Genomic DNA, 13,451 nt, shown 5'->3' on the forward strand with positions numbered 1-13,451 from the left:
TAAAAGTTGGCAGGTATGAGATTGTTTCAAAATTACAAGGATACGGAGTTGAACAATGGTAGTCGTAAGCCCATAATTGGGTCGGCTGTTCAACGACGGATATAAAACAGAAAGGTTTAATAACAGAAAGGTTTGTCGGTGAAATACACTTTCGTGTGGTTGGTCAGCCTGGGTAGGATCACTAGGAAAAGTGGGAGGGGCCGATAGGCTCCACCCACCCTCCTCTTGAACTGGATGATCTTGTGTGTTTCGATATTTAATTTCCCTAATTCAAGGGAAATTAGGTCTGGGTCGAAGTCCCTTGGGAGGCCACGAAGGAGCACTTTCAGGAATTTAGCTGATTTCACATCATTATTGGCTGGCCCTAAAAAGGGCCTGGAAGGTGCGGCGTCGGTGGGAGCTTCCTCGGCGTTCTCCATCGGGGCTGGTGGGGGTGACTCCGGCGGTGGAAGAGCAGTGGAAGGTGGTTGGCAGGCAGTAGGCTTAGTTGGGGGAGAGGCTTTGATTTTCTTGGCTGCTTTCGTCTTCTTTTTCTTCCTTCTCTTCTTGGCTGGAGGCTTAGTGGAGGGGATATCTGGGAACGCTGTTTCGGATGCCGAGGCCTCCTCATCAGGTTCTGTTGTTCCAGGAACGCTGGGCTCGGGAACGGGCACAGGCTCTTCAGTCTCAGATGTATCGGGGGCGCTGGGCTCGGGAACGGGCACAGGCGCTGTCGAAGTTGCTACGTCCTTCTCGGGAGTCGGGGTGGGATCATTCTTGGCCAATAAGTCCAGGAAATAATTCACATCGTAGCGTCGAAGTTTCGCTCTGAGATCTTCGCACATCTTAGTGGCCTCGTCCATTGCGGCATCTAAAGAAGCTGAGATATTAGGTGAGGAGTCTTGACTACGGCCGGGAGGTGAAACCTTTCCGCCGCGGGCAGTTCGATGATAAGGCATGATTCTGAATCGTCGGAGCTTGATCGAGCACAACCTACTCTCAGTTCAGTTGGCTATCGAATCATCCTATAAGTATCACAAAGTGGTGAATGATATAAGCCTACGAATTATTTAGAAATAGTGGTGGATAAAAATCTACTAAATTGAATTTATTAAACCAAGAATCACAATTGATAAACTACCACTTTAAAATATATATTTGCTGTCCGGAGCAAGTTGGCATCTCTGTAAGCTGCATTCTATAGGACACTTTGAATTTTTGATACATAGTGGTGGAAAAATGACTTAAAATGAACAAACTGAAACTAAAAATAACATAAATTTCTTTACTGCTAGAAAATATTTTTTTACAAACCGGAGCAGGTTGACATCCCTGATTAAATAATTTTTAAGGAGGAGTAAAATATCCATGACTACCACCTTGAATAAGTACTGGTTAAATGATATAGGTTGCGTGTGACAAATGCGAAGATGCCAATTAGCTTCGCTTTGTAGAAAAATCTTTTTCATGTTGTAGAGAAACGCATGTTTTATTGTATGATTATTGGTTTAGAAAATTGATTAAAAATCATCCCCCCCACTACATATAAATAATTCAAAATTCCTTACGAAGCGCAAAGACGTTCTTCTTCGGTGGCATGACAGTTTAGGGAAGACCCTAGTCTTTTCAGGAATTTTCGTTCAGGCCACTCTTTATTGGGTTCCTAGCTCTTATTTTAGTAGGTTTGACCAAACATAATTTGTGAGCTGATCGTTTTGTGTTCACTTTAACAAAGTCGCTGGTGCACTTAATTCTTTGGTTTATTATTTGTTTGCTGACGTCAGGCTGTTAAAAAGCACGACACAGTTCTCGGTTTGAGAGTCTCTGTCAAAGCCATCAATTCGTGTTTGGTAGTGCCTACTCTTTTAAAAGTCGGTGAGTCCCATCATCCCGCATCAGCGAAACCCACGTAAGTGGAGAGAAATGTTGTATTTAGAAGAGTAATTTTTATTCATTTTAGTTGACAATTTAGCTTTGCATCGTTATCATAATATGATGAACAAGAAGATTCCCTTTCGGGGCTTGATCTTTGATGTCAATTTTATATAGGTATAACATAGCCTCTCAGGGTGAACCTCTATAAACGTTGGGAAAAAAATTTAATTTCTATTAGTTCCAGTTTTTAAAACTGTACCACTTTACAAAAATGTTTGTAGAAAGCGGAGCAGTTGGCATTTCAGAATTGGATACTTGCAAGTAATCTAATTGTGTCTAATGTCATGATTATGTCTAATTACGTGTTTGTGCATAGCGTGTTGTGTCAAGACTGATTTGCTGAAAAAGCTGTGTCATGCGTGGCCACGCATGGCACCGCTTACAAATATCCAATTAGACAATTGTTATTTCTGCATACGCGAAGCGACCCTTTTCCTTCCATCATAAATTTCAGGAACATTTGTGGTAAAAATATTAGTTATCTGTATTCTAATGGTGTATCTGAGATGAAAAAAAATACACGTGATCAAGGCAATAGACAGATTCAAATTTGCGAGAAATACAAGTTATGTACAAAGATAAATTATATACAATTATTCGGTATACTCGCAGAATTTCTTATAAAAAGAAAAGCAAAAATTAGCCTAGTCCAAAAGGTTTAGTCCAATGAGTAGTCTATTGAGAAACGAATTCAAAATAAAAGGTTTCAGCAGTAATCAGTCAGGTTCATTCAAAGGTTTTAGTATAGGATTTCAGAATAAGTACATAATCTCTTATTTGGAGAACAAGTTGAAGGGAAATATAACAAGCTTGTTTGAGAAACAGGTTAAAAATAATCATTATTTACAGTATATACTTAACGAATGATATTAATTTTAGAAACAAGTTAATAATAATTATTTACAATATAATGTCCTATTTATAAGTGTGAAAGATCGGCATAAATTACTAAAGGCCTTTCGCCTTTCCATAAGGAATTAGAAATCATGTATCATTTTTCATCATGATTTAAATCAAAGAATAAAAACAGTGAATTAGCATAAAGTTTTTGAAATGATTTTATTTTATTTTAAACCGTCGTTGAACAGCCGACCCAAATTTGGGTTTACGACTAATAGAGTTCATCTCCGTAGCCTTGTAATTTTGAACCCAATCCAGAAGACAAGGTGGAAACTCTTGGATCAAGTATCGGGAGAAATTTGCCTTCGTGGAGGACATTTTTGATGGAACTAACCCGCATTTGCGTTACATGGAGAGGAAGCCCACGAGAACTTCCCATGGTTAGCTTGACGGCGAAAGTACTCTAACCTATGATCCGTCTACCACTGAGGACAATTCACGTCACATTTACGTAATAAAAAATATTGTTTAGAAAACACAAAGATCATTATAAACTAATAATCAGTAATTATAAAACATACAAAATACAATATATAAGATAATCTTTTAATTACTCTTTAAAATTCAATCCTTCATAATTGAACAAAGTTCATTAGCTATTTCCTTATAACCATTTTTTAAGCTGACTTGTAGCAATGTGAGGTTTTGTCCATTTCTGGCGTTTACAATAGCTAATTTTTCCTTCTCTAGCAATTTCTTCAATTTAGAAATCATTTTAGTGTCACCAGTTGAAGCATCAGTAAAAAACCCAGAGACAAGTTGCAGAAAACTAGTTATTTCTTTTATATCAGTATGGTCCTGAGGAATTTTACCTACATTGTTTTTTTCATCATATACAACCCCGTATTTCAATAAAGTTAATACAGTTTCCAAATTCGCAGCTGCATGCAACGCAGTATTACCACCATTATGAGTTTTTGCATTTATAAATTTATGAAAACTTCGAAAGTGTTTTTCTTTTGCAGTAGTCAATAACACTTCAATAATATCTGTAAAACCTTTCAATGATGCAATATGAACTACAGTGTTCCCTTTATTAGTTACGTGCATTGTGTCATGTCCACAGTGCAATAAATGTTTCACAAAAAATATTTCACCTTTACTCACAGCATAATGAAGCGGCGTTCTACCTTCAGAATCAACAATTAAAGGACTAGCCATTTCAATGGGAAATTCTTCTGAATATAAAGCACGATATTTGTCCTTTTCATTCACACACTGGTTGATGGTTTCAGTTTCAGTATTGGATGAGCATATGTTTCCAGAGTTCTTCCCTTCTAAATCGACGTTTTCGTGTTGAAACAAGTCTCTAGTTAGAAAATGTTTTGATAATGAAGCAGAGTTACTGTTATTTTTACCCACAAGCGAGTTAATGACGTCAGGTTCAATGGACAGACATTCCATTTTTGTCGAGTTTCCATCTTCAGAATCAACGCCAACAAATTGAAAGGTATCTTTTGCCAGGAACTCACTTGATAATAACGTGTGTGGTTTGTATTTATTATCCAGTTTGTTTAAAAGAAACATACCTTGAAAACCATCCATTTCAAATAGATATTTTATTGAATCTAATATTGATTCAGTTTCTAAAACTAACGGATGATTAGCTCCAAGTACTGTTTTGAACTTCTCAATGTTTTCTTTTAAAATTTCATAAGCTTCAATATGTCTTCCTTCACGTAGTAAAAGACTTGCTATTTGGAATTCAGTGTATATTGTATCGATATGATTATGGCCTAACGCTACTTTTTGTAAACGGAGAACTTCTTGAAAACCTTTCAAGGCTTCTTCAGATTTATTTTGAAACCCTAATACCTGATTTAAGTTACGAAATGTTCTTAAAGTATCGGAATGAAATGGCCCTAAAATTTCTTTCCTCAAATTATAAACAACTTTGTAAATCCGAATAGCTTCGTCGTAATTTTTCAAACAAGTTAAAGTCTGTCCAATGTTATTTTGAGAAGCTAAAGTTATAGGTTGCCTAAAACCATATAATTTTAAGCATTCTCGAAAAACAGATTTGTTGATATTCAAAGCTTCTTCATGCCTATCAAGGTCATTCAAAACTAATGCCATGTGCATTGCAGTTTGCAAAGTATCTGAATTGTTTAATCCAAGAATTTCCTTTTGTTTTTTATGAACATTCTCGAAAATATCTATAGCTTCTAAATTCCGCCCAAGTCTATGGAGTATAAGAGCGATAGAAGAAAGTGATTTGTGAGTATATTTATTGTTCTTTCCCAGCATATCTTCTCTTTTATTTAATATTTCTTTACAAATACTTAGAGCTTCCTTGTATCTTTGCTGTTTATACAATATCCAAGCGACACTCTCTTCAGTTTCTAAAGTATCCGGATTTTCAGAACCTAAAATTTTTCTCTTCTTTTCAAGTAAATTTGTTTGCAAATTCAAAGCTATATCATACTGTTCTTTAGAAGCGAAGTAGTCGGATAAACTACTAAGGTTTTCAGTGTCGTAAAAAAATATACGTTTTAGCTGCTCTACCCTAGGAGAGTCTTTGCGAATGGCACAAGTCATCAAAGTTTCTTTTTCTCTATTTTTTGCATTCATAATTGCTTTTAGAACATGTGGATCAAGAAACTTTAGAGGAGTTCTTAAAATTTTTTTGCTCGAATTTAAAATATTTTTAAAGGACTTATCGATCAGTTTTAATACATCATTGATTTGTTTGTTTTGAGATAGATCCAAAGGAGTTTTGTTATCAATTGATATAGGATTGTATGTAGCACCATATTCTAATAACAATATTACTATTTCAATATTATTAAATTTCGAAGCATAATGAAGAGGAGTCTAATTTTTTTGAATAAATAAAGTTGATTGACTTATGTCCAAATCCAAANCGATAAAGTATTGCAAAATATGTAAATGTCCTTTCTGAACAGCAATGTGAATTGGCTTCCGCTGCATAGAATCCAGGGACGTAATGGAAGCACCGGATTCAATCAAATACTTAACCATGTCTAAGTGACCGAATTCTGTAGCAATATGTAACAAAGTGTAATTATTAATACCTGAAACATTTGAAATTGCATCTGTTTTCGTGCACAGAAATTTTACAACATTTAAACAATTGTGTGCGACAGCCATTTCAATTGGTTTTCTAGCTTTCGCATCCAATTTATTCGGATCAGCTCCGTAATTTAACAATGTTACTACGATTTTGGTCTGATCTTGAACTGCTGCCATATGTAAAGGGGTAAAAAAACCACCTGTTTCTAATGGTTTGTCTGCCTCAGCTCCATGTTCTAGCAAAATAGTCACAATATCGACATGACCAGCAACAATAGCGAAATACAAAGACTGATTCAACTCTTTAGAAAAGTCCATCCCTAATGATTTTTGTGTAGCAAGAAGACTTGAAACCATTTGCTTGTTTCCGGTTGCACAAGCTCCCTGAAGGGGCAAAATATGGTCTTTAAATTGTTTCATAACATCAAGGTTTTTTTCCCGTAGAAGAATTTCCCATATTTCAGAGGACCAATTCTTAAGTGTTTTAACTAATGGTCTACCAGCATTTACGTCGGCCCCATTTTTTACCAATAAACGACAGATTTCCACGCATTTGCTTCCTGAAGCTAAACTTAATGCAGTATTACCTTCCAATGAGGTTAGATTTAAAGAGCATTTTCCACTCATAAGAAGGGACTGAGCTACTTCAAGATGATTTCCCAGCACAGCATAATGCAAAGGTGTATATCCAAAATTGTCATAGCTATTTATATTTATCATTTTGTGAATTAAATATTTTACAACTTCATTATTTCCGGAAAAGCAAGCTAAATGCATGGGTGTCTGATCATGTTCATTCTTTTTTTCAAAGTCAGCTCCTTCACCTACAAGTCTTACGAACATCTCTAATATAACGGAATTAGATATAGACACCTCATAAAGATCAGGAATATCTGCTTTAAGCATTTCCATTACTGATGTTATTTCAGAAGATGTAGTAGCACACTTGTGCAATAATGTTTGGTTATTGATTTCATTTAAAAAAATGTCAGCCCCAGCCTTTAGCAGTTGATTGAAAGAAACAAAATTACCAACTTGAATAGCAAGACTTAGAGGGGTTACACCATCAATATTTTGTGCATTAATTTCAGCTCCACATTCTATTAAGCGGGCAGTAATATCAATGTTAAAATTAGCAATACTAACATGAAGAGGAGTGAATCCCTGTGAGTTTTTAGCATTAATGGGAGCTTTATTTATAATCAAAAAATTAATGACATCTAAACTAGTACCATAAGATGCAGCATATTCCAACGCAGATGGACTCTGTTTTGAATTGTGTTCGATATTAGCGCCAAAGTTAACTAATATCTGCATTATGTTTACACTTTGAATGGCGATTGCATAATGCACTGATGAAAATCCAGCACAATTTAAAGCGTTTACATTTGCCCCTTTTTCCAAGAGGTATCTTACAACCGAAGCATGTCCCTTCTCAGCCGCATGATGTAGAGGCGTCATTTCTTCCAGATCCGAATAATCTACAACAGCCCCATTCGAAATTAAGAATTTAACTACTTCTAAGTGTCCAAAGAAGGCGGATAAGTGTAAAGGAGTTGCACCTCTGTCTGTCAATGCATTAACGTTTGCTCCTTTTCGAATAAAATATTCAACTAACTGCAGAAAACCGCTCTCAGCAGCGTAATGTAACAATGTAAATCCACCTACATGTTGCAGTGAATCAATATTTTTAACATTTTTAAGAAATAGTGAAATTATCTCTAACCTGTTGTTGCTAGCAGCTCGATACAGAGGTGTTAAGAAGAAAAAATCTTTAAAATTGGCTTTCGCATGATGGTTCAGTAAAGTGCTTACAATTTCTACTGAACCACTTTCTGCTGCATAATGAAGGGGAGTTTTCAACTGATCACAGCGTTCATCAACTGATAAACCTAATTCTATGATGATATAATCAACCAGTTCTTTGTTACTGGAAGCAGCAGCAGTGTGAAGAATACTTCTGTTATTAAAGTCTTTAGCTTTGTAGTCCATTCCATTATCAATTAAGAACTTTAGAGTATCAAGATTAGATGATTTTGTGGCAAAATGTAAAGAGGTTGTCAAAAAATTGTCTCGTCCAAATATATCAGCTCCTTTCCTCATCCAACATTTGATATTTTCCAAGGATTCATTGGATAGGGATAAAAATAAACTTCTCTGAATTGTTATGCGAGATATGTTCTTGAAATGAAAACGTGCGTTTGACTTAACACCAGATACTTTGATCATTGAATTTTTGCCAATTTTATGGAAATTAAATTTAGTAAGTTTCAGTGCAAATAAAAATATTGACTGATCAGGATTCAATAATATGTCAGCTAAATTATTTCTATGAGCAAGATGATTTCTCAAACTTTTCCCAACTAATAAAGAATATTCATTATTCAGAGGCAAATTATTGTTGATCAAAAAATGTTCTGTATTTTCTAAACTTGATAAAATTGATAGTATAAGCATTTCGATTTCTGATTGAAGAGTTAGATCACTTTTGTACTCCAGAAAAGCTTCGAGATTATTTTTAGATAAGTTATGGAATTTTACTAATTCTCTTAAAGCATCCATGTCATTTAAAAGTAAGTCTTGATAGTAAGTGGTTGTGTAATTTTCAGTATTAGTTTGTTCCGGAATGGGCCTAGATTTTCTTTTATTAAAGCTTTCTTTTAGTTCCTGAAGATACTTTATATAACGCCCCTGCATTATTGTTAAGAAAAATATTTTGTGAAACAACTGATATAAACCTGGTTTATCTAATTTGTGTTGAATAATTTTTAATAGTTCCATCATTAAAGGTCCAATTTGTTTTAATTTTTCTGATTTCTTTTGGTTTTTGAAGGAGCTTAAAGTAGTTTCAATTTTCCACTTTACTGTAGAAATGTTGGAATCATTCAAATAAAAATTAAAAGAATGCGCAACGTTTAACAACATTACGTATTTGGCATAGTCAAAATGGGAATTTTGCGGAAGTTTCTTCTCATTCCTTATAATTTTATCGATTTTGTCAAAAATACAATTTTCAAGTTGTGTCTTTTCCGGAATATTATTTTTTAACTCGCATACAAGTGTTTCCAGTTCAGTTATGTTATCATTGCTTGAAAAAGCGTCGGGCGTAAATAAATATTTACGTAAGTTTAAAGCTTGAAGCATTTCAAAAGTTTCTTTCAGCCTTTCAACATTTTCACAATCGCATATTTTCCGCAGCAAAATTTTGACAGTCTTGACCTTTATTTTATGTAAAACTGTTGTTATTCCCCGTTCTAGGTTCTTTATATCGCTCTGAACACATGCATAAAACTCAGTTCCATAACTTTGTTCCATCTCTTTGCACTTAGATAACGGGAAACCATGTGAAAATGAGTTACGTAGATGAATTAAAATTTTGTTAGTTTTTTCAGGCAAAAAAGACATCAAATAATCACTAGTCGCTGAAGATAAGTTTGGAGATTCAAAGGTATTTTTTAAGTTTTCTCCCATCATCTGTAATGCTCTGACTATTACTGTTTTTCCTTTCTTTTCTTGTGGATTAACTTTAACCGCTATGCCGACATACTTTTTAATTACATTGAGGGACTCACAATCTCGAATTAAAGCAAAGTTTTTATACAGTTCTTCAAAATAAGGCTTATTTTCAATGATACTTCTAACGACATCATCACGTTTGGCTCTCGGAAGTTTATTTAAGTATTTCAATCTGGTATCGGTAATTGTTTCTGTTTCATTAACTAAGCAGTCCAAAAAATAACTGAGGTATGTTAACACATCATTCCGTGTTACAAAGCAGTTGACATAATTTCCTTGATGAGTCAGATATCGAATATAAGATATTAAGTGATATTCCATTTCTTCCCAAGGTATTCTGCCATATGTTGATTTCAAGCATTTCTTTAACAGAAATATGTTTAAAGCTATAAGTTTTGATAAAACAATTATTGGCTCAACATATGAATAATTTTCACACTCTGTCTTCAATCTTTGATAATACTCTAAAAGCAGTGATATCCTTTTCTTATACTCTGCATGAGAGGTTTCAGTGACATCGCCGAAACCGTTACTTTTGAAATAGAAGTCTAATAGAACATTGTGAATAAACATCTGCATTTCAATGGATATGTTCACATTTTTCAATTTAAGTTCATTGTAATTTTCGGATAGAAGTTGGCACAGTTCTTCGGGACGTGATGCAAAATAATCTCCTGGCCAATTCTTTATTAAAATTTCAAGAAGTAGCTTATCGCCGGAGCGTATGGTATAATAGAAAGCATTGTGGCATTCTTCATCTTCGTCAGTTGTTGAAGGGAATGTTCTTCCAAATTGAAAAAATAAATCACTGATAAGAGTGCATGCTTTACCCAGTATATACTGTAAAATTTCTTTTTGGTTATATTTGCAGGCCATAATTATGATATTGGAATGTTTGAGAGGATTATCATCACTGTAGTTAAAATAATCCATAACTTCAGTAGGCTGGCTGTTACGATTCAACATAAGCAGCAGATAAAGCAATCTCTTAAACTCAATCTGATTGCTTGTTTTTATAGCATCTCTAAGATTTTTGAGAATTGACAAGTAAATGCTGCAGCGACTAATTTCATTGGATTGTTTAAATTTCTCTACAGTTTTTTTCTCTGATTTTGCTGACAACTTTAATAATTCTTGAACTAGAAAATTATTATCTTGACTTCTTTCATCCATCTTAATCAAACAATTCAGTAAAAAACGGCAGTCATTTAAAATATGTGATCAATTCGGAAAATTTCAGTATATTTTCTCAAAAACGTCTCGGAGTTAAAAGTTTCATGTTGACAGAATGTTAACTATGTGTCTAGAATGTGCAGTGTTTCCCGATGCTAATGGATTTCAAATTGGTGTAGCATTCCTACAAAATGAAAAAGGTATTTTTAATATATGGAAATGAAAAAATGATATTTAAACAATAAATAAAATCGTCACTTCAAAAAATTTTTTTTTCCAACCTCGACAGTTTTGTTGCTAATATAATTTTCTAAAGATACGATTGATATCAATTTTCGATAAAATAATGGCCATGGATTTGATTCCAAGGAAGATTTTAACCATTTAAATTCATGAAGGGGTGAAAAGTTTTTAAAAATAAAACAATGAGGGGAGATTTTGTTGGGATTTGTCTCCTCCAATGGGAAAAAAAAATCTTAATTTTTCTTCCTGTGATTCGCGTTCATTACATTTAAATCTTTTTATTTAGCTTCACAAACTTCTTTAAGTAATATAAATGTACGGGTAAAACTTTTGCGATTAGCATGTGACAAAGAAAAGTCTAAATGCTCTCTTTTAAAATGGAAGCACATTTCTTTGCTTCTTCGAAATGTTCAATTAAGTGGTAGAGAGTAAAAAATTAAATATCATAAAACGTTAATTAAATAAGCTGACATATTGAAAGACTCACCACGTGATAGCTGTAACAAAGCAGCATTTTATACAAAAATTATGAATTATTTATGCTAAGTGGTGAAAAAAATTAATTTGAATTGAATTTACTGAACCAAGAATCATTCATAAAAACATTAAGTTCGCTACTACCAGAAAAATATTGTCTACAAAGCGAGGCAAGTTGGCATTTCTGGTACAGTGAATATTCAACACAGAGATTGTATTCACCTGGAAAAAATTAAAAACTGGTAACTATTTTCTTAAGAAGATACTGAAAATTTCTTAAAATTTCCTTCCACCTTTCGAATTAAAATTTCATATACTTAAGCTTTGGATTTTCATATTATATTTACTTAGAGAAAATAAAATATTCAGGTGGCAACAAATATAATAACATAAAAAAATGTATATTAATATTACCACCACTTTTAGTTTCTTCCAGGTGCATCTGAATCTTGTTCTAAACTTTCATACGCGTAGTTCAGAATTTCCCCAAAGGGTGAAGATAAAATAGCAATTATTTCAACGGTTAAATTTCTTCTCAGGGGTTAAAGGAGTAAAATAATTTCTAAAACATGAACGTTTGAAGCAAAGGGGAGCAGACTTGTAGGGGCTTACGAGGCTTTGAACTATTATGTCTGTTGTAAAATAATTTGTATAGTGGTAGACAATTAAAAATCCAATGTTTCAAAAAAAAATTTGCGTAATTTTGCCAACATTTTAGAAGGTTTACCACTAAAGTGCTGAGTTGTAGTGTTGCAGTTGGTTGAAAAAGGGTAATCGAAACCCATTGTATTGAAACGTTTCCGGTCACTCGGACAGATGCGTTTCCATAATTGGGTTTGCAACTCAGTAACAGAATGAATTGGAACTAAGCCAACCTTAGTGCTGCGTCCCGTTGAGAAAAGTCTTCCGGAAAACGGAGAGCTTTGTGGCTCTTACTCAAAATGGGTAGCGAACCTGAGAAGCATTAAACCATGGCTTATGAAATTTTCAGAGACTGAGGTCAGCAAAACTCGACGCTTTCTTTAAACCAGAAACGTCATTTTTTACGGTAATGCATGATACATGATGTATTGCAGTAATGTAAGACGTATGATTACAGTAATGAATGCCAATTTTTTGTATAACAGTAATGTATAACGCAGCGCGATCAACTTGACTCGGCTGTCTCGAGCTCCTCAAGAAACTTTCCAGTCCAAATTTTTCCGAGTCCTGTCTTTGCGTATTATTCTCAATACAACCTTCAGAGTATCACAATCGATCTTAGAGTATTACAAATCCCATTCCATTCCTCTGAATCTGGGAGAGCCACAATCAAAATGGATCTAGCAGCATCATCAACCCAATGCATCTCGCAGTCTCCCAAAGGATATCAGAGCATCGCTATTTCAATAGAGTTCAAAACATCCCGATACATTTTAGAGCATTACCATGGATCAGGATTTCACAGCAACGTCATGTTACACCCCAATGTAGCAGCGCTGGGATTGTGTAATGAGTCAGAATGCTCGAGCTCCACAAGCGTCTCATCACCTTGACATTGATTTTTTAAAAAAAATCAGCAGTTTCAGTCAGTTAGAAATAAATTTCGTCATCTAGGACCCATTACATCGTATAAAATTACGAATTTTTCTGCAAAATTTCAATTGTAATGTTAAACAATGACAACTTCGCATGTCACAAAAACCACCACATGCAAATTTTTTTTGCTCGACCAAATTCCCCAGCCGACTGAAAATCAAAAAACCAACCGGAAGTGGACGGTGTTTAAAGTATCAAATGGGGGTAGCATACTGTGCTCACCATGACACGGCTTTAACGTAAAATATCGTCAGTTTACAGTCAAATGACAATAAATTCAACCATCTAGGAGCCATTACAATGTGTAAAATTTTAATTTTGAGCAGAATTTCAAATGTAATGTTAAACAATAACAATTTGACGTGTCACAAAAAACCTTGACACCGAAAATTTTCTGCTAGACCAAATTCCCCAGCCGACTGAAAATTGATGTTGTAGTTAATTTACGTCGCACTAGAGCTGCACGATGGGCTATTGGCGACGGTTTGGGAAACACCCCTGAGGATGATCCGAAGACATGACATCACAATTATGATCCTCTGCAGAGGGGATGGCACCCCCGCTTCGGTAGCCCGACGACCTGCACGCGAAGTCGAGCACTTTACGGTAGAACAGTT

At 34.6% G+C, this 13,451-nt stretch overlaps 1 protein-coding gene across 1 annotated transcript in view; it reads right to left on the reverse strand.

Moving 5' to 3' along the window:
* Positions 1–5,628: 5,628 nt before the first annotated feature.
* Positions 5,629–13,451, reverse strand: part of LOC107445220 (uncharacterized) — a 20,296-nt gene continuing 12,473 nt past the window's right edge. Inside the window, exon 2 of the mRNA XM_043053392.2 lies at positions 5,629–10,720. Coding sequence (XP_042909326.2) covers positions 5,629–10,536 — 4,908 coding nt within the window. The 5' untranslated portion in view covers positions 10,537–10,720. The remainder of the gene's footprint in view (positions 10,721–13,451) is intronic.

The sequence above is a fragment of the Parasteatoda tepidariorum genome, chromosome 9 (genome assembly GCF_043381705.1).
Source record: "Parasteatoda tepidariorum isolate YZ-2023 chromosome 9, CAS_Ptep_4.0, whole genome shotgun sequence".
Taxonomy (NCBI): Eukaryota; Metazoa; Arthropoda; class Arachnida; order Araneae; family Theridiidae; genus Parasteatoda; species Parasteatoda tepidariorum.